Source organism: Lepidochelys kempii, chromosome 1 (assembly GCF_965140285.1).
Source record: "Lepidochelys kempii isolate rLepKem1 chromosome 1, rLepKem1.hap1, whole genome shotgun sequence".
Lineage (NCBI taxonomy): Eukaryota > Metazoa > Chordata > Testudines > Cheloniidae > Lepidochelys > Lepidochelys kempii.
The window spans coordinates 153905304-153927849 of NC_136380.1; the positions used below are offsets into that span (position 1 = coordinate 153905304).

The 22546-nt window shown below is 41.0% G+C and overlaps 2 protein-coding genes across 5 annotated transcripts in view; one reads left to right on the top strand and one right to left on the bottom strand.

Annotated features, from left to right (window-relative positions):
- The window catches only part of USP9X (ubiquitin specific peptidase 9 X-linked), a 654895-nt gene that overhangs the window by 250505 nt on the left and 381844 nt on the right, over positions 1–22546 (top strand). The window lies entirely within an intron of this gene.
- Positions 12200–22546, bottom strand: part of C1HXorf38 (chromosome 1 CXorf38 homolog) — a 29687-nt gene continuing 19340 nt past the window's right edge. For all 4 annotated transcript variants that reach the window (XM_073358505.2, XM_073358531.2, XM_073358522.2 and 1 more), the window contains 3 exons: positions 21798–21980; positions 14472–14643; positions 12200–13836 (listed from right to left, as the gene is read on the bottom strand). In XM_073358505.2, the coding sequence (XP_073214606.2) occupies positions 13787–13836; positions 14472–14643; positions 21798–21980 (405 nt within the window). In that variant the 3' untranslated portion in view covers positions 12200–13786. The remainder of the gene's footprint in view (positions 13837–14471; positions 14644–21797; positions 21981–22546) is intronic.

Sequence of the window (22546 nt, forward strand, 5' to 3'; positions counted from 1 at the left end):
GCTTCTTAACCCTTTACAAGTGAAAGGGGTTTTTCCTCTGGCCAGGAGGGATTTTGAAGGTGTTTACCCTTCCCTTTATAGTTATGACATACCAGTGAACAGAAAACCATATAGAGCAGCAGTAAAGCTACATATCTAGGTAGTATCTTGGGGCTCTTGTTCTGTGCTGTAGTGAGCCATGTTGCTGTTTGTACATGGTCCCCAAAGCCTGTGCACAGAGCTGCCCCCTGGCTGTAGGCACAAGCAGCTCAGTCACCCCACATAGCTGTTAACTCCCACCTCCTCTGATCAACTGTCGCATTCCAACCGCCACAGACCCTTTGGCCTCTATCCGGCTCTCACAGGGCCCAGTGATCGAACCTGGCGTTATTCTAAAGGAAAATGCTCCCAGTCATGTTCATAGCTGTTTCCATCCTTTCACACTGAGTCAGAGATCCTTGGTTTTTCAAAGTGATACATACACAGTGCGTATGTGGAAGATCTGTGTTCATGTGTGCAGGTGAATGAGGTGGAGTTGGGCCAAGTACTCCACCAGCTGTGCACTCTCCCTCATACAACCAATGACCTTTGCATGAATTAGCTATCAAGACAGCATGGTAACTGGACTCTTGGCATGGCATGGATATACGCCTTAATATAGCTGTGTACTGCAGGGATGTACAATTTAAAATCAAAAGGGGTGAGAATTCAAAAATTGAACAATAGCCTACTGTAAGACCCAGTGATGATTCAATCTGGTGCTGTTCTAACCAAAATGCCCTGAGCCATGCTTGTAGCTGTTTTGGTTGCCTCACCCTGCCTCTACAGCCATTCCAGGCTTCAGAGTGACTCTTAAGGAATCTTATTACATAAAGGCTTGTGCTGAAAGCTCCTGTTAGCATACTGCAATTAAACAGCTGGAACTGGTATGGCTTACTACAGTTTTATTTCACTGGTACTAAGACTAGGAAACTGACAGTTGCTGTGTAGTCTCACCATTTTATAAGCTAGGATATTGATTCACTTCGCTTGTTTAACTCCCACTATCAGTAGTGGAGCCTTTTCCATCCCAAAATAGAAAATAGCCTAACTAAGTTACATTCAGCATCTTTGTGGAAGTTGAAAGTGGGTGGGGCAGTTAGTCTGTCACATGTTCATGTACTGTGCAAGCTTGACTGTGTCTTTATTCTTAATTGGGTAAGATGCTGCAGCTTAGTGAGACTGGATGCCCTACCATCAGACAAGTCAGCAGCAGTGTATGTAATGGAATTTAGATTAATACTAGGTAAACTGAAAAGGAGGACTTGTGGCACCTTAGAGACTAACCAATTTATTAGAGCATAAGCTTTCGTGAGCTACAGCTCACTTCCTCAGACTAGGTAAACTGTCACATTCTTGAAGTGTGTAAAAAATACTTGCTCTATAATTACTTGTCTCCTAGAAGGGACAATACAGTACATGTTCTTCTGAACAACTAAAAGCTCCTTTAACAATTAAAATAGGCCTTATCTAAACGACTGACCATTACCTGCTCAAGCTTGAATTCAGTTGTGATTAAGACATATTTACCTATTCAGTGTTCTACCATGGTTTAAGTATAAAACCAGGAATTAAATATTACTATACCTCAGTTATACCACAGCTCCAGTTCGTCTTCAGTAGGGTAGTGCCAAATAGAGTTGACATTTCAAAGTGCTAAGCAGTTTTGACTATAAAATAGTATTATAGGTATTAACTTTCACTGCCTGCTGATTTTGGCTGTTGTGGAAGGAACCCACCACACTGCATTCCACCTCAAATGCAGCACCTTTGCTCGGAGAGAGGTAGTCGTCGTAGCTCTGTCAGATATATCTAAAATGACAAAAACTGTGCCTCTTCAGTTATCTGTATGTCAGGTTACCAATACGTCACCCCCAAAGGAAAACTTGGTAGTTGGAAAAGGAGCAGTCGGTAAGGGCCTGAGATAAACACACATTGAGATCAATGGAACCGCTAATTGATTTCAATGGGCATTGGGTCAGGCCCTTATTGACTACTCCTTTTTCAACCACCAAGGCTAACCATTAGAGCAGGAACTCATAGTTGAGTAGTAGATTTGGGGGATGGGAAGAAGGGACAGATGAGGACATACAGGGATCTTGTCACCAAATGCCTGCAAAACTAGAGTTCATTCAAAATGAAACACTAGCTTTTGTTGTAGAAATAAGTGTGCAATGAGAACTTCACATTCTGACATCGCAAGACTACCATAATCTGTAAAAAGCTTTTACAAGTGGTCACTAATCCCTAAGAGGAGAGAAGGAATATTTGTAATGTTCCCCACTCCACAAGTAGTTATATCATTCTCTGCCATACAGTTAAGTGAGCAGAATTCCCATTACAAAACAAAAACCAAGAAGTCTCTGCAGGGGGGAGGTTGGACTCTTTGGAACCATTTCCTGCTGTTGATGTTTTGAGACCTAACGCAATCATAGAATATCAGGGTTAGAAGGGACCTCAGGAGGTAATCTTGTCCAACCCCCTGCTCAAAGCAGGACCAATCCCCAATTTTTGCCCCAGATCCCTAAATGGCCCCCTCAAGGATTGAACTCACAACTCTGGGTTTAGCGGGCCAATGCTCAAACCACTGAGCTATCCCTTGGTATTTATTTTGGTTTCCCATAGTTCGTCTACTTAACTAGACTATTGTCAGATAAAAAAAAACATACTTATCCCTTAAATGGAAAAACAGCAGTTCAATGTTTAACTTATTTTTATGGTACTCTAAGAAAAACTGAAATGAGCATACAGTCAAAAACTGTTAGAAATATTGTTCCCCCCCCCCAAGATGTGATACTAATTATTAGTTCTCAACTAATCAAAGAAAAGCCACCGCTTTCCACCTATACATTTTTCTTTCAGCTAGTGATGAGTCTTGGAAGGGGTGGAGAGGCGATGGTGCTGTCCAGTATATTGATTTCAATACTTCTGCAATAGTATCCAGTAAGTGAAATTCCCAATATCCTGGCCCTTTACAAACTTTAGTTAATGTACTTTTCTATACAGATTATCTAAACCTAAAGAGTAAGTCACAAAACTGTCAAATCTAACAAAGGACTGACAGAGCTGTCATTTTAACAAAGGAGGGCTGAAAGCAGCAGCTTTGCAATAAGAAGGAATTGAAAATCAAAGTGTCTAGGCTGACAGCTAAATTCTATTTATTTTTAAACAGAACTTGCAACTCTAACTTTCAACGGTCCCATATGCTCTTGTTCCTAATCTGCTTACTCCAATAGGAGCCTTTCAGTGAAGTATCACTCAAAGGGCAGCACCAGCAAGAGATAACAGGCCACTTGAGTGGAGATAGTGATGCAGGTTTTTCTAAACTTTTCAATAGGTGGTAAGTGTGAATTGGAATTAATTTGCAAACTGGACACCATTACATTAGGCTTGAATCAAGACTGGGAGTGGATGAGTCATTACACAAAGTAAAGCTATTTCCCCATGTTTATTTCCCTGCCCTACTGTTCCTCAGACGCTCTTGTCAACTGCTGGAAATGTTCCACCTTGATCATCACTACAAAAGTCCTGTCCCCCTCCCCGGCTCTCCTGCTGATAATAGCTCACCTTACCTGATCAGTCTCGTTACAGTGTGTATGGTAACATGCATTTGTGTATATAAATCTCCCCACTTTATTTTCCACTGAATGCATCCGATGAAGTGAGCTGTAGCTCACAAAAGCTTATGCTCAAATAAATTTGTTAGTCTCAAAGGTGCCACAAGTCCTCCTTTTCTTTTTGCGGATACAGACTAACACAGCTGCTACTCGGAAACCTAGATTAAACTTTGCACTCACCTCATCATTCCAGCCTTCAACTTAAACATGTCCATGGTCATACAGTGACAACCTCCATAGATCTTGAAGTGATCCTGGCACTTTTGCAGGTATGAGTAAGGAAGAGCCCTTGACAGAATCTGAAAGAATACGAGCTTTGTGGACAGGTTCAAGGAGAGGGGACACAAAGGAGACCTTTTCTGTGGTCCACCTGCAGAACACAAAATGTTGAGCAACCCCGAGAGTAACTGCTGTGATTTTACAGATCCAATGAAAAGCCAAGGCTTCTGCCAGTGAAATTAAAGGCAGGGGGTTGGCACCCCTGGTTGAGGAGATTTGCACCTACCTCAGGGACTGGTAATATTTGGATCCTCTGGAGAGACTGAGTTCCACTTTGGCATGGGACAGGAGTTGAGACCTTTTTTCCACATGTTCCCACTCTACACACTACATGGAGAACATCAAGGTGCAGGGGAAACACGGTTCATGCTATAACTAAGGAAAATGTCTTGAAAATGAGACCTCTTGCTCTCAGCAGGGGTTTGATTATGGTCTTCCACTCTCCTAGGTTAATCTTCATCTCAATGGGCCCTAAGGAGGGGCGGAAGCTGGATCTGTTAGCCTTCTCATCTTTGTGCACCCAAGAAAAGAATTAGGAGTAGAGCAGGAGGACTGAAGCGAGGGAGCCATGCTTCCCAGTCAAAGACAGCAAAATATATGGGAAGAGAAAGGGCAAACTGGGGGCTTATTTCCTGTCAGGTAGAGCTATAGTGCAAGCTGTCCCTGTGCAGGCCCAGGAGAATGGGAAACTATAACCACCAGAACGACGTGAAAGTCATTTTCCTGTAAAGGGGCTTTGTGCTGCTAACTATGCAAAGAGTGTTTGGGAGGATGGCAGAGCTTCAATAAATAAAACCAACATACGACCACAGCCACTACATAGAATCACAGAAGCATAGGACTGACACAAAAGGAAATGAAGAATTAATCTCTCATCTGCTAGCATCTGCTTGGCTACTGGTAGCCTCTCACTGGAAAAAAGAAAAATAGCCCAACCATTGAGGAATGGTTAAAAAAATATGGGAGGTGGTGGATAGGAAAAATTAACACACCGATTATGTATCCAGCAAAATAGACAGAGGATAGATAATTAAATACCTTTCATTCAGTACTCAAATTATATTCACCTGCAAAAACAAGAAGGCACATCTGTCCAATTTTTTTGAATATTAACATTTGAGACACATACCTGGTCTGTTAAATATTTGTATATTTATTAAATTGAGTGAAATCAATATAATCACTAAAATGACATAGGCATTGTAATGATGTTCACTCTGAAATACGGTAACACTGTGTGAAACAGAAAGATCTGAAGACTATATTCCTGTATATCTCTTCAAAACAATCATTACAGCAGTTAGCTTTGTTTATTTTTGATATTTGCATGGCAAGGGTTTCTAAACATGTTACAACTTCCTAAATTGTTTTAATAAGAAAGAACAAAAACTGTAGGACTGGAAAGGACCTTGATAAGTTATCTCGTCCAGTCCCCTGCACTGAAGCAGGACTAGACCAATGGTTCCCAAAGGAGGTTCCTCAGATCTCTGGGGGTCTGGTCTGCCATGAATTATGTGGGGGGTCTGTCCCTTGAGCCAAGGCCGGAACACTCTGGAACAGCATTTTGGCACTTTTGCTGCACAGAGGATGCTATTTTATTCTCATTATGAAGTCCTCCACATAGCATGACCTTGCATGTAGTGTGTGTGAGAGGTCACACTGGCGGAGGTGCTCTCATGCTGGAAGGGGTGTTCCGAGTAGTACTGGAAATGAAAAGGGTCCCAGGACACTTGGTAAGATGCCAAATGGGTCCTTGGGGGAAAAAAGTTGGTAACCATTGATCTAGACCATCCCTGACAGGTTTTTGTCTAACCTGTGCTTATAACCCTCCAATGACAGAGATTCCTCAACCTCCCTAGATTAAGCACTGGAACACATTACCACCCTGACAGTTAGGAAGTTTTTCCTAATGTCTAACCTAAATCTCCCTTCTCCAATTTAAGCACATTACTTCTTGTACTGTCCTAACTGGATAGGAGAACAATTAACACCCTTCTCTTTATAACAACCTTGAAGACAGTTATGTTCTCCCACAACCCCCTTCCTCTCCCCCCCTCCATCTTCTCTTCTCCAGTCTAACCAAACCCAATTTTTACTCCAGATGAGACCTTATCAATGCTAAGTAGAATGGAAGAATTACTTCTCTTGAATTGCTTACAACATTCATGCGAATACATCCCAGAATGATGTTCACTTTTTTTGCAAAAGTATTACGTTGTTCACTCATATTTAGTTTATGATCCACTATAATCCCCAAATCCTTTTCTGCAGTTCTCCTTACTAGGCAGTCATTTCTCATTTTGTATGTGTGCAATAGATTAGTCCTTCCTAAATGTAGTACTTTACATTTGTCCTTATTGAATTTCATCCTATTTAATTTAGACCATTTCTCCAGTTTGTCAAGATAATTTTGAATTTTAGTCCTGTCCTCAACCCCTCCCAGCTTGGTATACTCTGCAAACTTTATCAGCATACTCTCTATGCCATTATCTAAATCATTTATGAAGATATTGAATAGAACTGGACCCAGGACAGATCCCTGTGGGACCCCACTCAATATGCCCTTCCAGCTTGACTGTGAACCATAGGCACCCACTTTACAGTAGTTTCATTGAGGCTACATTTCCCTAGTTTGCTTATGAAAAGGTCACATGAGACAGCATCAAAAACATTACTAAACTTGAGATATATCACATTTACTGCTTCCCCCCATCCACGTCATTACCTTATCAAAGAAGGATATTAGGTTGGTTTGGTATACTTGATTTTTTCTTGACAAATCCATATTGATAGTTGCTTATCACCTCATTATCTTCCAGGTGCTTAAAAATTGATGATTTGCTCCATTATCTTTCTGGTACCAAAGTCAAGCTGACTGGTCTATAATTCCCTGGATTGTCCTTATTCCCCCTTTTATAGATAAATGCTATATTTGCTCTTTTCTAGTCCTCTGGGTTCTCTCCCATCCTCCACAAATTCTCAAAGATAATCGCTAATGCCTCAGAGATCTCTTTATCCAGTTCCTTAAGTATTCTAGGATGTATTTTGTCAGGCCCTGCTGACTTGAAGACATCTAACTTGTCTAAATAATTCTTAACTTGTTCTTTAGGCTCAGATCCTACCCCATTTCACTGATGTTCACTATGTTAGCCATCCAACCACTGCTAACCTTTTTGGTGAAAACAAACAAAAAAGGCATTTAACACTTCAGCCATTGCTGTGTTTTTGGTCATCGTCTTTCCATCCTCATTAAGTAATGGGCTCACTCTTGGCCTTCCTCATGCTTCTCATGTATTTGTAAAATGTTTTATTGTTATACTTTATATCCCTAGTTTAATTTTGTTTTGTGCCATGGCGCCTCTAATTTTGTCCCTATGTGCTCTTGGGTTTTTTTGGTTTTTTATATATATTCATCCTTCGTAATTTGATCTAGTGTCCACTTTTTGTAGAACTTTTGAGAGTTTCAGGTCACTGAAGATCTCCTGGTTAAACACGCTTACCATACATCCTGTCTTGCCTGCACATAGGGATAGTTTGCTCTTGTCCCCTTAATGTCTCTAAAAAACTGACAACTCACCTGCCTTCCACAGGATCTTACCTACCAATTCTCTGATTTGGCAAAGTCTCCCTTCCTGAAGTCCATTGTCTTTATTCTGCTGTTTTCCCTCCTGCCATTTCTTAAAATCATGAACTTTATCATTCCATGATCAGTCACCCAATCTGCCTTACACCTTCAAATTCTCAACCAGTTCCTCCCGATTTGTCAAAATCAAATCCAGAATAGCCGCTCCACTATTTGCTTTCTCTATCTTCTGTAATAAAAACTTGTCCTCAGTGCATTCCAAGAACTCGTTGGATAATCTGTGTCCTGCTGTGTTATTTTCCCAACAGGTGTCTGGGTAGTTAAAATCCCCCATCACCATCAAGTCCTGTGCTTTGGATGATTGTTATTTAAAAAAGCCTCATTCACCTCTTCTTCCTGCTTAGGTGATCTATAGTAGATCCTACCATGACATTACCCTTGTTTTTTACCAAATATCTTTACCCAGAGATTTTCAATGTCTGCCTTCCACTTCTATCTTGACCTCAATACAGGTGTATACATCTTTGATATACAAGAAAACACCTCCTCCCCTTTTTCCATGCCTGTCCTTCCTAAATAAGTTGTACTCTTTTATACCAATATTCCCATCATGTGAATTATCCCACAAAGTCTCAGATGCCAGTTATGTCATAATTGTGATTATTCACTAGTATTTCTAGTCTTCTGTTTATTCCCCATACTTCTTGTATTAGTAATACAGACATTTAAGAGGAGAAATCTAATGAACATCTATGTCCCCTCTTGTCTCTCCTTTGTTCCCCGCTATGAGTGCCCATGTTCCCCCGAAATTCCAGCCCTTCACCCTGGTCTCCATGTTCTGGACTTACCTGTGGGCTTTTGTCTCCTGCCAAAGTCAAACCTAGTTTAAAGCCCTCCTCACTAGGTGACCAGTCTGCATTCAAAGCTTTCCTTGACAGGTGGGCCCCATCTCTGCTCAGCAGTCCTCCTCAGAACAGCATCCCGTGGTCAAGGAAGCCAAAGCCCTCCTGGCGACACCATCCTCACAGCCAGGCATTCACTCCAGGATGTGTCTGCTTCTGCCTGGGTTCCTACCCTTGACCAGAAGGATTGATGAGACCACCACGTGCTCCCTAACTCCTTCACCCTCACTCCCAGCGTCCTATAGTCACTTCTGATCTGCTCAGTGTCCTACCTCGCAGTATTATTAGTGCCTACACGGATGAACAGTATGGGGTAATAGTCATAGGGCTGGACGACCCTTGACAATACTTCTGTAATGTATCGGATACAGGTCCCTGATGCAGCACACCTCCTGTGGTGCCTATCAGTGTGCTCCTCTCACCCTGGGTGGTCTCCCCAGCCTGGCTTTCTATGATGGGGAAATACAGGCCACAGTGTCTGCAAATCCACACCAAAGCCTGGGTAGAGACTTCCATGATTGGGTTCTCTGGCTGGACACAGGTGCAGGTAGAGGAGCCAGGAGCAGTGTGGGCACTGCTGATGTAGCCTTTCCAAACCATGATTTTATTGTCTGTCCCTCCTATAAGATCCCTCTGAAACTTCCCTGTTTGCTGCTCCTTGGTTATTTAGCTGCTGGCTTTAAAGCCCCTTTCTCCTAGTCAGCCCTGCCCCCCTCATTAACACACAGAGAAAGAGTGAGCAAGGCTCAGAGGCCAGGAGGTGACAGCCTCGCTCATGCACACTCAGCTAGCTGCTAGTAGGCCTCTGGCCCCCACAACCACACAATTCCCAAAAGACCACACTGTAAACTTTAAGCAAACCAGAAGAAAAACCAAAACAGACAAGCTCACTCACCCCAAGAGTTAGCTCTCACTTCTTCAGCAACATCCCTCCTCCTGCAGCAAGAACCCACCATAGTCTGCAATAACCCCTATGCACAAGTTTATGGTCGCTGGATCTGCGTAAGTGAAGACTCACTGGCATTCGCCAACCCACTACCTTCAGGCTCCCCCTGGGCACCTGCTCCAGTGCTGTACACCACTTCTGTGGTCGGATTTCTCCATGGCACTTACACTGATGATTTCATTCTAAGTGAATATAGCTAATGTGGCAGTGGCAGATTTGCATCCATCAGCTGAAGATTTGGGGAAAGGCCCATGAGTGGGGCTTCACAGGGCAATGATACTACACAGGGTTTCAAAGCATCCCTTTGTTAAATTACCTCGGCTACACAGATTTCTGTGTTGTGCTTCTCACATGACAGATGACGGGATATATGGTGTGGAAGTTCTGTGCAACAATGCTCTGTTATGATAAAAAGAGCAGAGACAGTGGCTGCTGCTGTAGGCTCATTCATTACCAGAATCAAGAGACCCACATAATGTTCCTGCAGACATTCCCCCTTATCTTTTATAGACAGCCTCTGGTGAGATCAATCAATTTTTACAACAGCCCAGGGAGTGATTCTCTCCAGCGCATGCTCTCCACCTTATGCCTTAACTAGACTCTGATAAACAGGGCTCTGAATCTGGCTTGGAAAAGCAGCTTAAGGAAAAAGAATCTGTTAAAACCAATTTGAGATGAGTCATTAGGAAAACTCTTCTGGGACAGATGGAGGAATAGTGGGGATGACGCAGCTAGGGTGCATTTATGATCAAATGCTGGCTAATGACAGCTTTCTGAACATCAGGACTCTCCTAACACATGGACATACATCATCAGATACAAGACCAAAGGATAAAGAGAACCATCCTACTGGTTAGGAATCTCAAGATTCGTGGCACAATGATGAATTCTACGGCAACCAGCCTTGCCATAGCTATCCTGTTACCTACGATCACCACGCTCAACACATCACTTACAAATCTGCTGATTTTCATGGTAATATTCCAGAACACTGCATAAGCACAGTCAAAGTGCACGGGGGTGTCAAACTCAAATCACAGAGGGCCATGTTTTATTTTTAATTATGGTCCAATTATGGTTCATACATGTATGAAAACATACTCAATTCATCCAGTGAGTGGGGTTTGTACAAAACCAAGGGTAGAATATGGCCCTTATGTACTAAATAAATACAAGTTTAGCTTAGTTATTTGTTTAGTATCTTATAGTCACATCCACATCACTCAGCAGGAAAATACACCCACCCACCGGAGCAGTGCTGTTTATGTCCTTTATTACTTTTCATTCTTCATCTTTCTCAGTTTTTCCCTCTTCACCTCCTACGTCTGTCTCTCCCTTCTTCCCCCTTCACTTCCTTCCCTGCAGCATCAGTTCCCACCTCTTGCCCATCCACTAAGATCATCAGACATGAAAATGTGAATGCTGATATCTAAATGTAATCAATTTGGTGTTAACACCCAATGAGTTAAATGTGGGGTGGGAAGGTCATGTCAGTCATTATTTCAGGCTCTCTGTAGACTTACAAAATATACTGCAGCAGGTTACTCTATTTTCATATGGATGGTTTTCATCACAACTAGGAAGAGATATGAATCTTCTTGTTGTGGTTAAATGAAATCTTAGACTCTATAAACTCAGAACACCCACATGGGCCCCATAATTCCACAAAGAAAGGTGGGTATTTGATGCCTTTGCATTAGACCCTCGGTTTAGGGATGGGCAATATCCTCTCCTTGGCTTTTTGGTAATTTAAGCAATAAACTGGATCTGAAAAGAATCAGAACCTTTTTGAATTCTCACCAATGGATTTTGATGCATCAGGATTTCTTCTTGTTAAAATACAATTCATCACAAGGATGTTTTTTCACTCCACTGAATGTCATGTTACTGGAAACGAATACATTTCTTGGTTAGTGCTCTGGCAAAATGTATTTTGTAAATGTTGTATGCTTCATAAAAAAAGCAATTTAAGTGCTGTATTTCATTAAGAGGTTACTGCCTACTGAAAGGCCTTAGTGCCAGTATATTTCTATTTATGTGGTAAGCCCCTCCCTGTTAGTATTCACTTATAATGCTGGAGTCAAAATCGTTTGTGAGAATAACTGACAGTACAAAGGAGTCCATTACTACACTTGTATAATCTATTACAGTATTTAGGCCACTGCTGAACTGACAGACAATTACTACATCACACAGGAAAGCAAGTAAGCCCGGAATATCGTCAATCAAAAACCTAGCTAACGGAGAACTTCATCATTGAGCCTCAAAACCCTTAAAACTGCTCAGACAACTATCTCAAGTCCTATCTCAAATCAAATTTCTGTAATCCCTCTTCTCTGCTACAATAAAAAAATAAAATGTGCCAATTGTTCTCAAACTCAAACTCAGAACTGCAATTGGGAGCTCCTATTTATCTCCATAGCTAAACTTCCATTGACTTTATTGGGGGCAGGATCAGAGCCTCTCTCTAAAGTGAACACCCCTAGTAATTGCTGTAGCCAATATTCAACACAGTGTCAGATTTTCAAAATATTAGCTATTGTAGTGTAAACTATAGTAATAAGGAATATCACTGGCTGCTGGGAACCTCCAGGGAGGTGAGGCTAGGCTACCTCCTTCAGAGTAAATGCAAAAAAAATCCCCAAAGTGTATCATCTGCTCATTTCGCTTCCCATACACCTGTTCCACTATTCTAACAACAGGCAGGCTGGTAAATTCCAGTAACATCAGAACGCAATTGCCCCAGTAAGTAAGTAAGAAAGAAATATTTTAGGCCATGAAAAAGGGACAAATATATACATAAAAATAACAAAAACAATGAATCTGAGGAGAGGAGACACAAATATTAACATTACACATTCATAATATATGAATTTTGTTCCTTTTATTGATTGCAAAGTCTTTATTAAAAAGAAATGGTAGATATGAAGAGATTAAATACATTTATGTTGCTGCCAACCCTTTAGAGGGTACTGGAAAGCAAAATGTACCTTAACATTCACAATTTATAAAAATGAGGTTTTATAAAACTTAAGACTAATAGAAATGTTTCCCTTAAAAAATAAAATCTAACAAAATAGTTGCAGGGAACATTTAAGTAAAAACAGTGTCTGAAAAGAAAAACAACAACGTAGCACTAAGAAACTGAAGTGTTGTAATATGGACTGCACAAAATTGAATGGACTGCATGACCTTGCTGATTTTCATTATTTTAAAGAGAAAAGAAATAAAATTGAAAAAAGCAAAACATAAAAGGTTTAAGTGCCCATTTTTTAAAAATTACATCAGTTTAAGGAATCTGAAAGGACATTGATTTTAAATATTTTATTATAAATGTCTGATTTTAGTTGACCATGTGCTCTAAGTGGGGAAAAATTGGGATTGATAATCTCAACAAATATTAACAAAATTATGCTTTGCCAGTACTAAAGGTTTATTTTTTGAACGTTTTATTGCACTTGCAAAAAACGCTTTAAAAATATTTTAAAAAGCACAAAAAGCCAGGACTTTGCTCCATTAAAATTGATACTACAAGGTTCTGACAGCTGCAAATTTAGCAGAAATCCGGAATCCAATGTTCTCAGGGTTAAGTGACTACATAGGACTTAGCCCTGCAAAGCACCACTGAAAGAAACATGGATAGCTAAAGCACTGGTGATGAGCATTTTCTCAAGAACTGTGCAGCGATCTGCATGTGGTACTGAGAGATGTATGCAGTTTTGAATCATGTAAGCAAACCTCTATGGCCATGCTGCAATGAGCGCTCATGAATGGGAAAAAACAATCATTCTGTCAGAAAAGATGGGACATGGTCAGGGAACGGTATAAATCTGTTGTACAGTGGTCATTTTAATTATTTTAAGACTATTTTGCTGCCACCCTTAAGTATTGCTGCTTTACACAAAAGTGACTTGAGGAGCCAATGGTAAACTGAGAAAAGAGGGTGTTTTGAGGCCCAGCCACAGAAAGAAATGAAACCATATCGCTTACAGCCAGCTGCTCAAAGCCTCATGGCATATGCTAAGGACTGTATTTTTGCTGCCCAACATCCATTCCATTCAGCTTAATTGCCTTAATGGATCAACAAGAACAAAGCCGCAGTGGCTCAGTACTGCCTTCTCTCAGCCTTCCATACCCTTGCAAGATCAATTCCTTCAAACCTACAGTTTATTTCCTGGCTCTAGCTATGCTTCTCCACGTTCTTGAAATTGAAAAAGGACGCCGGGGGGGGGGGGGAGTACATGACATTCTTCCAAGAAACAAAATCATCAAACCACAACAGGAAGTTTTGAAATTTTAGAAAGGCATCTCATGACAATTCACCCTTTAAGTTGGTTTTCCAAGCCACTGAAGAGGTTGGGCATATCCTCATTCAGTGAAGGACAGTTGACAAGTCAATCACTTACAGGAACTTCTCTTCAAAATGCAGTCACTGGCACTTTCACAAAAGTTGTTCTTTGGGAATACACTTCATTTTCTTTAATGAACAACCTATATTTAAACAAACAAAAAAACAAAACAAAACGCATCAGTGAATCCTCCTCTAATCAAGTGTTGCACTTGTTTCTTACTTTAGTATTTTTTATGGTTTTTAACCTGGTGGTTCCTAACCTGTGGAACAAATCCTCACCCAGATTATCTCTTTATTCCTTCTTTTAACCTGTATTTGATAATTTCTGTAAAGACGACTGAATCTGAACAATTCCACACCTGCTGAAATACAACAATTGATGGCCCTGACAAAATGTGTCCCAATTAAACAAAAGTTTCACTAACACTGTGCAGTAGTCACTGCCATTCATTATCATAGCCTAATTAGTTCCCTGGGAGATGCCCCACTAAAGCGTGTGTGTCAAAGAAGCACATCCTAATAAACAGAATTATTCTACATGAAAGTACTCTTTTCCTCAAACTCCTTTACAAATTTTTCCTTGTAACATCCAAGTAGGGTGACCAGACAGCAAGTGTGAAAAATCGGGACAGGGGCTGGGGGGGTAATAGGAGCCTATATAAGAAAAAGACCCAAAAATCAGGACTGTCCCTATAAAATCGGGACATCTGGTCACCCTACATTCAAGACAGCTTAAGAGAGAGGAAAAGCACATTTCCTGGATGAGTAAACTTGCCTTCATCTTCCTCCTGATGGGGATATTCTTTCCCAGTCTCTTTCATAGATCTTCTTTGGTCGTACACCTCTTTTTCAAGGCCTTCTAGCTTCTGCATATCTGCCTGAAAACTTATTTGGAGATCACCGCTGTCCTTTAAAAAGTCCTTTGTCATCTGTATCCTATTTAAGTTCTACAGCAGCAGCAAAAAAACAAAAACGCATCGACAGAGCCAAATCATTACAATATAACCTTCTTCACAATCACACTTTCTCAATATGCATATGATTTCCACATTCTCCAATTATAAAAAGGCTTTTTTGTTGGCTTGTTTAGGATTTCTGCATTTTCTGGCCAGAAATATATAGTCCTGCTATTAGACTCATTTATTTTAAGTATGCAGTGTTGTAGCTGTGTCAGTCCAAGGACATTAGAAAGACAAGGTGGGTGAGGTAATATCTTTTATTGGACAAACTTCTGTTGGTGAGAGAGAGACACGTGTTTGAGCTTATACAGAGCTGACCTGAAGAACTCCGTGTAAGCTGGAAAGCTTGTGTCTCTCACCAACAGAAGATATTACCTCACCCATCTTGTCTCTGTATGTATTTTAAGAGCTAATTTATTTTAAGCTCTTTTTAGAGCAAAAGCTGGTGAGTGGGAGTGTAGCTTCAGCAAAACGAGGACAGAGAATATGGGAAACATGTGAAGCTGAAGGCAGGTTGCCTAACAATCCTCAGCAGAGAAGAATTTAAACTCAGGTATGACACATCATCTTTAAGATACTGGTCCACGTAAAGGACTTGTTCAGACCATCCCTGTGGATGAAGGATTTTTATCATGTAAGCAGATAAAAATTTGACAAAGGCAGGTGATCACTGATGGAAGATTGGACTGTAAAGCTGCCTCTGTCGATGAAGTCCGAACAGCTTCACAGCAAAACAAATCCAATATGCATCTTACCAAACCTGTTATGGCACATGCACCGTACATTTTACATTTAGATAATACTCCTGCCTTGAGTGTGGGGGACTGGACTAGATGACCTCTCAAGGTCCCTTCCACTTCTCTGATTTTATTGTCTCAGACTTGAAACTATACCCGTAGATTAATATTCTGTTAAAGTGGAGCGATGTTAACAAACAGCAAGAAAATTATAGCTTACGGTTGTTACAGTAACCTTAATTCATCTGGACTCATCTGTGTGTGTTCTAGCATATGCTAGATGTATTTGAATGTATATTCCCAGTTCATTTCTCCTCTCCCCACAAGCAAGAATTCAGTGCAAAGACGTAAGGCTATCTAAACTCTCTATTTTTTAAAAGCGAGGGTGAAATGAGTTAAGTTAAATTTTATTTGTAAGATATTGGCCTATTTGCAATTTCAATTGAAAAAATATTCCCAATTTCTGGCAGGTTCCCCCCCTTCATCGTGTGATGATGTGAGAGGAAAATTCACTTGCAGTCTTTGGTAATCAAGTCTTCCCGGCTCACAGATGGAGACTACGGGAGGCAGCTCATCCCAGAAGAGATCTTTTCAGATGGTACAAGCAACTGCAGCTCTGGGGAAACTCAAGCATGCAGCAAGAAGGGCCTGAGAAAAGCAATTCCCAACTCTGCCAGAGACCAGCAGGCAGCATATACTACACACATGCAAGGAAGCCAAATTACGAAGCCACTGTGGTGACCACATCTTTGCATGGCATGCAAGTTTAAAATATCTGACATAATGTTGAAGGATTTTTTTTTAAATTTAACTATTGTTTAGAATTTATTTGAAAAGGTGGGGTTCTTTAAAAAAATTCTCATCGGGTTAAGATGAGGATTTTTACATCTGGCATAGAGAAAAAGCTAAATTTAAAAAAGTTAGAAGCATTTGATGATGGGAGGAAAATGTAGACCAGGACAAAGGTTCTCAGACTATGTCTGTGGACCACCAATAGTGTCAAAATTTCAACCTGTGCAATCAAACATTTGGTGACCGGGCAAGGAGGGGAAGAAGGTGACCATGAAAGGCTCTCTCTCAAAGTGGACAGAAAAATGAGAGTTGGAAAACACCTAGACCAAAAAGATTAATTTTAAAATATGGCACCATTTTAAAAGTTGTATTGAAGGGATATTCTCAACTCAGTTTTGGGAGCACAGCAGAAGTGGGGAACAAATATGAAATATGGGACGTGGAAATGATCAGCAAAGGGCAAAAGTCTTTCCCTCTTTTTAAAATGTTTTCTTATGGATGCTAAGCATATCATGCATGCTTCTGGGGATGAGAAGCATTCAATTTATATGAGAATTATGCATGCTACATACTTTACTAAACAATTTTGTTTTTTGACTGAAACAGAAAGGAAAGCCAAACTGAGGGCATTTTTCCAAGAGGAATACTCAACTGCAGAGAAAATTTTCATTAGCAAAGTTCTTCAAAAACACTTGCAAAAGGTAAAATTGAGTTTGTTCAATAAAGATGTCAATGAGAATGGAAGACAGAGGATAAAGAAATGCCAAGTTTGTTAAGCATTTGTTTTACTTCCTAATTTACAGTGGAGGAAGAGAATGAGCCATGTACAGATTGATCACCATTTCCCAGAATGAGGGGGAGAAATTGCTGTGTAAATAACAACTGACACTGTTGAAAAGGTGGGCTATTTCTTACAACAGAAAAAGGAGATCCAGACAACATACTCTTCACAGAAGACACTGAAAAAAAAGATGCTAGAAATTACATACACATTGGACAGTATCCAGGTTTCAGGGCCAAAGTTTCACTTACTTTAAGAAAGCTTTTTGCTCAAGGTTTCACTTTAGGTTCTTTCCCGGTAACTTGAAGATGCAAGAAAGATGTAGAGGTGCTTAGAAAAGATTTTTAAAAAAAGACACCCAACAAGTCTGGTTCTATCCCTGTTTAATCAAACCTGTTTAAAGCTTTTAATTTCTATTGTGACAAGCCAGATGAAATTTGAGACAGTATCACAAGGTCCACAGACCATCACATGGATTCAACCAGGTTTGTCCAAGCCTTGGGAATTATTTTACTAGTTTATTTCAATACCTTCCCACAGAATTTAAACAGAGAAAAAAATCTTCCTTTCAGCCTGGGTTCAGAGCCTTGTAAAAAGTAAACATTCTTTCCCCCAGTCAAGGCTTACTTGGAGCTCAAAAAGGCTTTGTGCAGTCATGGCTGCAGTCTGTTTTAAAACAAGAAAGAGCTTTTTAGATAGCATGTTTCTCTTCTTTTTGCCTCGGAGGAAGGTTCTTCTCCAAGTGCTGTGGCACTCAACAGCACCTGGAAGTACCTCCCTCTTATTAGTATCCTGGGAAATTAATACATAACAACTGGCCCAGTCTGGTCACTCTGACAATCACTAGGATAACAGCAAGCTCCTGTAGTTTTGACTACAGTCAGTGTTAACCCTCTTTCTGCCAATCCCTGGAGAGGATCTACAGAATTTGTCACAGCTTTCAGCATGCTCGTGCAAAGCCTTACGTTGAGATCAAGGTTACATTTTTAAAGTTTTCTTGTAACTTAAATAGAGGAGAGATTTAAAAATTCACAGAAATACTGTCAAGGTAAGATTTTTTTTTTTTAAATAAAAAAAGTCTTCCCATACGTCTGCTACTAACAAAAGGTTAAAGTATTGAAAGCAAAATAATTTGAACCTAGTTTACTTTTCTCCTTTTGTGGTGTTTGCTCTCTGATTTTTACACATGTACAAAAAGGAAAATTGACTAGTCAGTTTCATTTTGTTTCAGTTAGTGAATACAATGCTCCTGTTTGCAAACATGGGAGGGAGATGTTTCTATTTTAAAAAACTAATTTTCATCAGAATAAAAAAAATCAATTTTAGGTTTTGTAAAAATGTTGTTTTAAAGAAAACTTTTTGTTAATTAAAATTCCCAATAGTGCTTCCTTCAGCTATATATGCAGAGGCAGGTTTTAAGACAATTAGAAGTTTGTGCTAAAAATCTTCAAAAGTTATTTTTTTTAAAATGCACCTTTAGAAATTCTGATAACTCAAATGTAACACCATTAATTTTAGGACAAAAATTTAAAGAAAATATAGAACATGTACAGGAGAAAATTCAGCAAAGATATCTTGCTTGCTTAAGGGAACTGTTCTATTCTAGATACAAACATGTAACTACTATTAATGCTGAAGGGAGTTACATAACTATATCAAAAGAGGACGAGACCATCTTGAAAAGCAGACTATATAGACACATGCATATCAGAGATCTTGTGCACAGATTATTGCCATGTTAAACCAGGGAAATTAAATGTATGTTGTATACAGGAAGGACAGGCAGGGCAGAAAAGGTGGGGGAGTAGCACTGTACGTAAGGGAGCAGTATGACTGATCAGAGCTCCGGTACGAAACTGCAGAAAAACCTGAGTGTCTCTGGATTAAGTTTAGAAGTGTGTGCAACAAGAGTGATGTAGTGGTGGGAGTCTGCTATAGACCACCGGACCAGGGGGATGAGGTAGATGAGGCTTTCTTCCGGCAGCTCACGGAAGCTACTAGATCGCATGCCCTGATTCTCATGGATGACTTTAATTTTCCTGATATCTGCTGGGAGAGCAATACAGCGGTGCATAGACAATCCAGGAAGTTTTTGGAAAGCGTAGGGGACAATTTCCTGGCGCAAGTGCTAGAGGAGCCAACTAGGGGGGGCGCTTTTCTTGACTTGCTGCTCACAAACCGGGAAGAATTAGTGGGGGAAGCAAAAGTGGATGGGAATCTGGGAGGCAGTGACTATGAGTTGGTTGAGTTCAGGATCCTGACGCAGGGAAGAAAGGTAAGCAGCAGGATACGGACCCTGGACTTCAGGAAAGCAGACTTCGACTCCCTCAGGGAACGGATGGCCAGGATCCCCTGGGGGACTAACTTGAAGGGGAAAGGAGTCCAGGAGAGCTGGCTGTATTTCAAGGAATCCCTGTTGAGGTTACAGGGACAAACCATCCCGATGAGTCGAAAGAATAGTAAATATGGCAGGCGACCAGCTTGGCTTAATGGTGAAATCCTAGCGGATCTTAAACATAAAAAAGAAGCTTACAAGAAGTGGAAGCTTGGACATATGACCAGGGAAGAGTATAAAAATATTGCTCGGGCATGTAGGAATGATATCAGGAGGGCCAAATCACACCTGGAGCTGCAGCTAGCCAGAGATGTCAAGAGTAACAAGAAGGGTTTCTTCAGGTATGTTGGCAACAAGAAGAAAGCCAAGGAAAGTGTGGGCCCCTTACTGAATGAGGGAGGCAACCTAGTGACAGAGGATGTGGAAAAAGCTAATGTACTCAATGCTTTTTTTGCCTCTGTTTTCACTAACAAGGTCAGCTCCCAGACTGCTGCGCTGGGCATCACAAAATGGGGAAGAGATGGCCAGCCCTCTGTGGAGATAGAGGTGGTTAGGGACTATTTAGAAAAGCTGGACGTGCACAAGTCCATGGGGCCGGACGAGTTGCATCTGAGAGTGCTGAAGGAATTGGCGGCTGTGATTGCAGAGCCATTGGCCATTATCTTTGAAAACTCGTGGCAAACCGGGGAAGTCCCGGATGACTGGAAAAAGGCTAATGTAGTGCCAATCTTTAAAAAAGGGAAGAAGGAGGATCCTGGGAACTACAGGCCAGTCAGCCTCACCTCAGTCCCTGGAAAAATCATGGAGCAGGTCCTCAAAGAATCAATCCTGAAACACTTGCATGAGAGGAAAGTGATCAGGAACAGCCAGCATGGATTCACCAAGGGAAGGTCATGCCTGACTAATCTAATCGCCTTTTATGATGAGATTACTGGTTCTGTGGATGAAGGGAAAGCAGTGGATGTATTGTTTCTTGACTTTAGCAAAGCTTTTGACACGGTCTCCCACAGTATTCTTGTCAGCAAGTTAAGGAAGTATGGGCTGGATGAATGCACTATAAGGTGGGTAGAAAGCTGGCTAGATTGTCGGGCTCAACGGGTAGTGATCAATGGCTCCATGTCTAGTTGGCAGCCGGTATCAAGTGGAGTGCCCCACGGGTCGGTCCTGGGGCCGCTTTTGTTCAATATCTTCATAAATGATCTGGAGGATGGTGTGGATTGCACTCTCAGCAAATTTGCGGATGATACTAAACTGGGAGGAGTGGTAGATACGCTGGAGGGGAGGGATAGGATACAGAAGGACCTAGACAAATTGGAGGATTGGGCCAAAAGAAATCTGATGAGGTTCAATAAGGATAAGTGCAGGGTCCTGCACTTAGGACGGAAGAATCCAATGCACCGCTACAGACTAGGGACCGAATGGCTAGGCAGCAGTTCTGCGGAAAAGGATCTAGGGGTGACAGTGGACGAGAAGCTGGATATGAGTCAGCAGTGTGCCCTTGTTGCCAAGAAGGCCAATGGCATTTTGGGATGTATAAGTAGGGGCATAGCGAGCAGATCGAGGGACGTGATCGTTCCCCTCTATTCGACATTGGTGAGGCCTCATCTGGAGTACTGTGTCCAGTTTTGGACCCCACACTTCAAGAAGGATGTGGATAAATTGGAGAGAGTCCAGCGAAGGGCAACAAAAATGATTAGGGGTCTGGAACACATGAGTTATGAGGAGAGGCTGAGGGAGCTGGGATTGTTTAGCCTGCAGAAGAGAAGAATGAGGGGGGATTTGATAGCTGCTTTCAACTACCTGAAAGGGGGTTCCAAAGAGGATGGCTCTAGACTGTTCTCAATGGTAGCAGATGACAGAACGAGGAGTAATGGTCTCAAGTTGCAGTGGGGGAGGTTTAGATTGGATATTAGGAAAAACTTTTTCACTAAGAGGGTGGTGAAACACTGGAATGCGTTACCTAGGGAGGTGGTAGAATCTCCTTCCTTAGAGGTTTTTAAGGTCAGGCTTGACAAAGCCCTGGCTGGGATGATTTAACTGGGAATTGGTCCTGCTTCGAGCAGGGGGTTGGACTAGATGACCTTCTGGGGTCCCTTCCAACCCTGATATTCTATGATTCTATGATACAGTATTCACATTTTCAAGCATCTTCTGTATCTCAACTAGCCAGTCTTCAATGCTGAAGTTTAGGAGTCCCTGGAAAGGTGCTCTCAGGACAGTCACATTCCATTCGATATCCCAGCGTCAAACTGCCTAGATGTAGTACTAAAGCTGGAGATTTTTGGAATATCTCTTATGCTCCTGGAGGGATTTCAAGTTTACTATATGGTAAACTGTAAGCCTGCCTTCACTTGGCTAGGCCTTTTCCAGTAAATATTGGTTTGAACTCAAAAGAGGAATCCTGTTCACTACCCAGAATGAGCCATTAACTGCTTTCCTTTAAATATCTGACTAATACATTAAGCCTTCATTTATGTTTTTTTAATTTTAAAAGTACCTCTTCAGACAGCATCTCCTGCTCTTCTACCAGAAGATAGATCTCTTTAAGTCTTTCCTTTATTAATTCCATCTCTATTTCACTTATTTGGCTCCCACTCATGCAAACTTCTGTTTCTCCTTCCAATCCATCTGGTTGATCTTCTTCCCCTGGTATATAAACAGTCCAATCCGATGACAGAAGCTGTTTGGTGTACAAGAGGAAAATGAAATAAGTGATTAAATTTAAAAAGGCACTCTTTCTGGTATCATAGAGAGAGCTCCAGTTAATGTTACTGTAATAGAGCAGCCCTACATTTTGTGGTTTCAGTAGTGTAACAAACTACTTAAACTATGCAATAAATTCAGATTAAATGAATCTGTAAATACTTTTCTATAATCTTTATCAGTGTTGCTCCTGAATACTTTTAGCTCCTCATTTCTATCACTGTACAAAGTGAATTTTTATGCTAACTTTTACCTTCAACACCACAAAGCAAGCACTTGTGGTGTCATGTCTTGATTAACCTGGTGCCCAGCACAAAGGTCTAGTGCTCTAAGCACATGAAACTGACATATGGAACACTAACTCCATAATTTAGAATATATGGGGGTACATATAAAATGGTTATTTCAGGATTTCAGCTAATTTGTTCCAACATGCATAAGCGATCAAACTTAGGTGCTCTTAAACAGCTGTCTGTACAGAGCTGGCTGATCACATGGTACTGGCTCTCATATTCCATTGAGAGAAACAGCACGGGTGAGGTG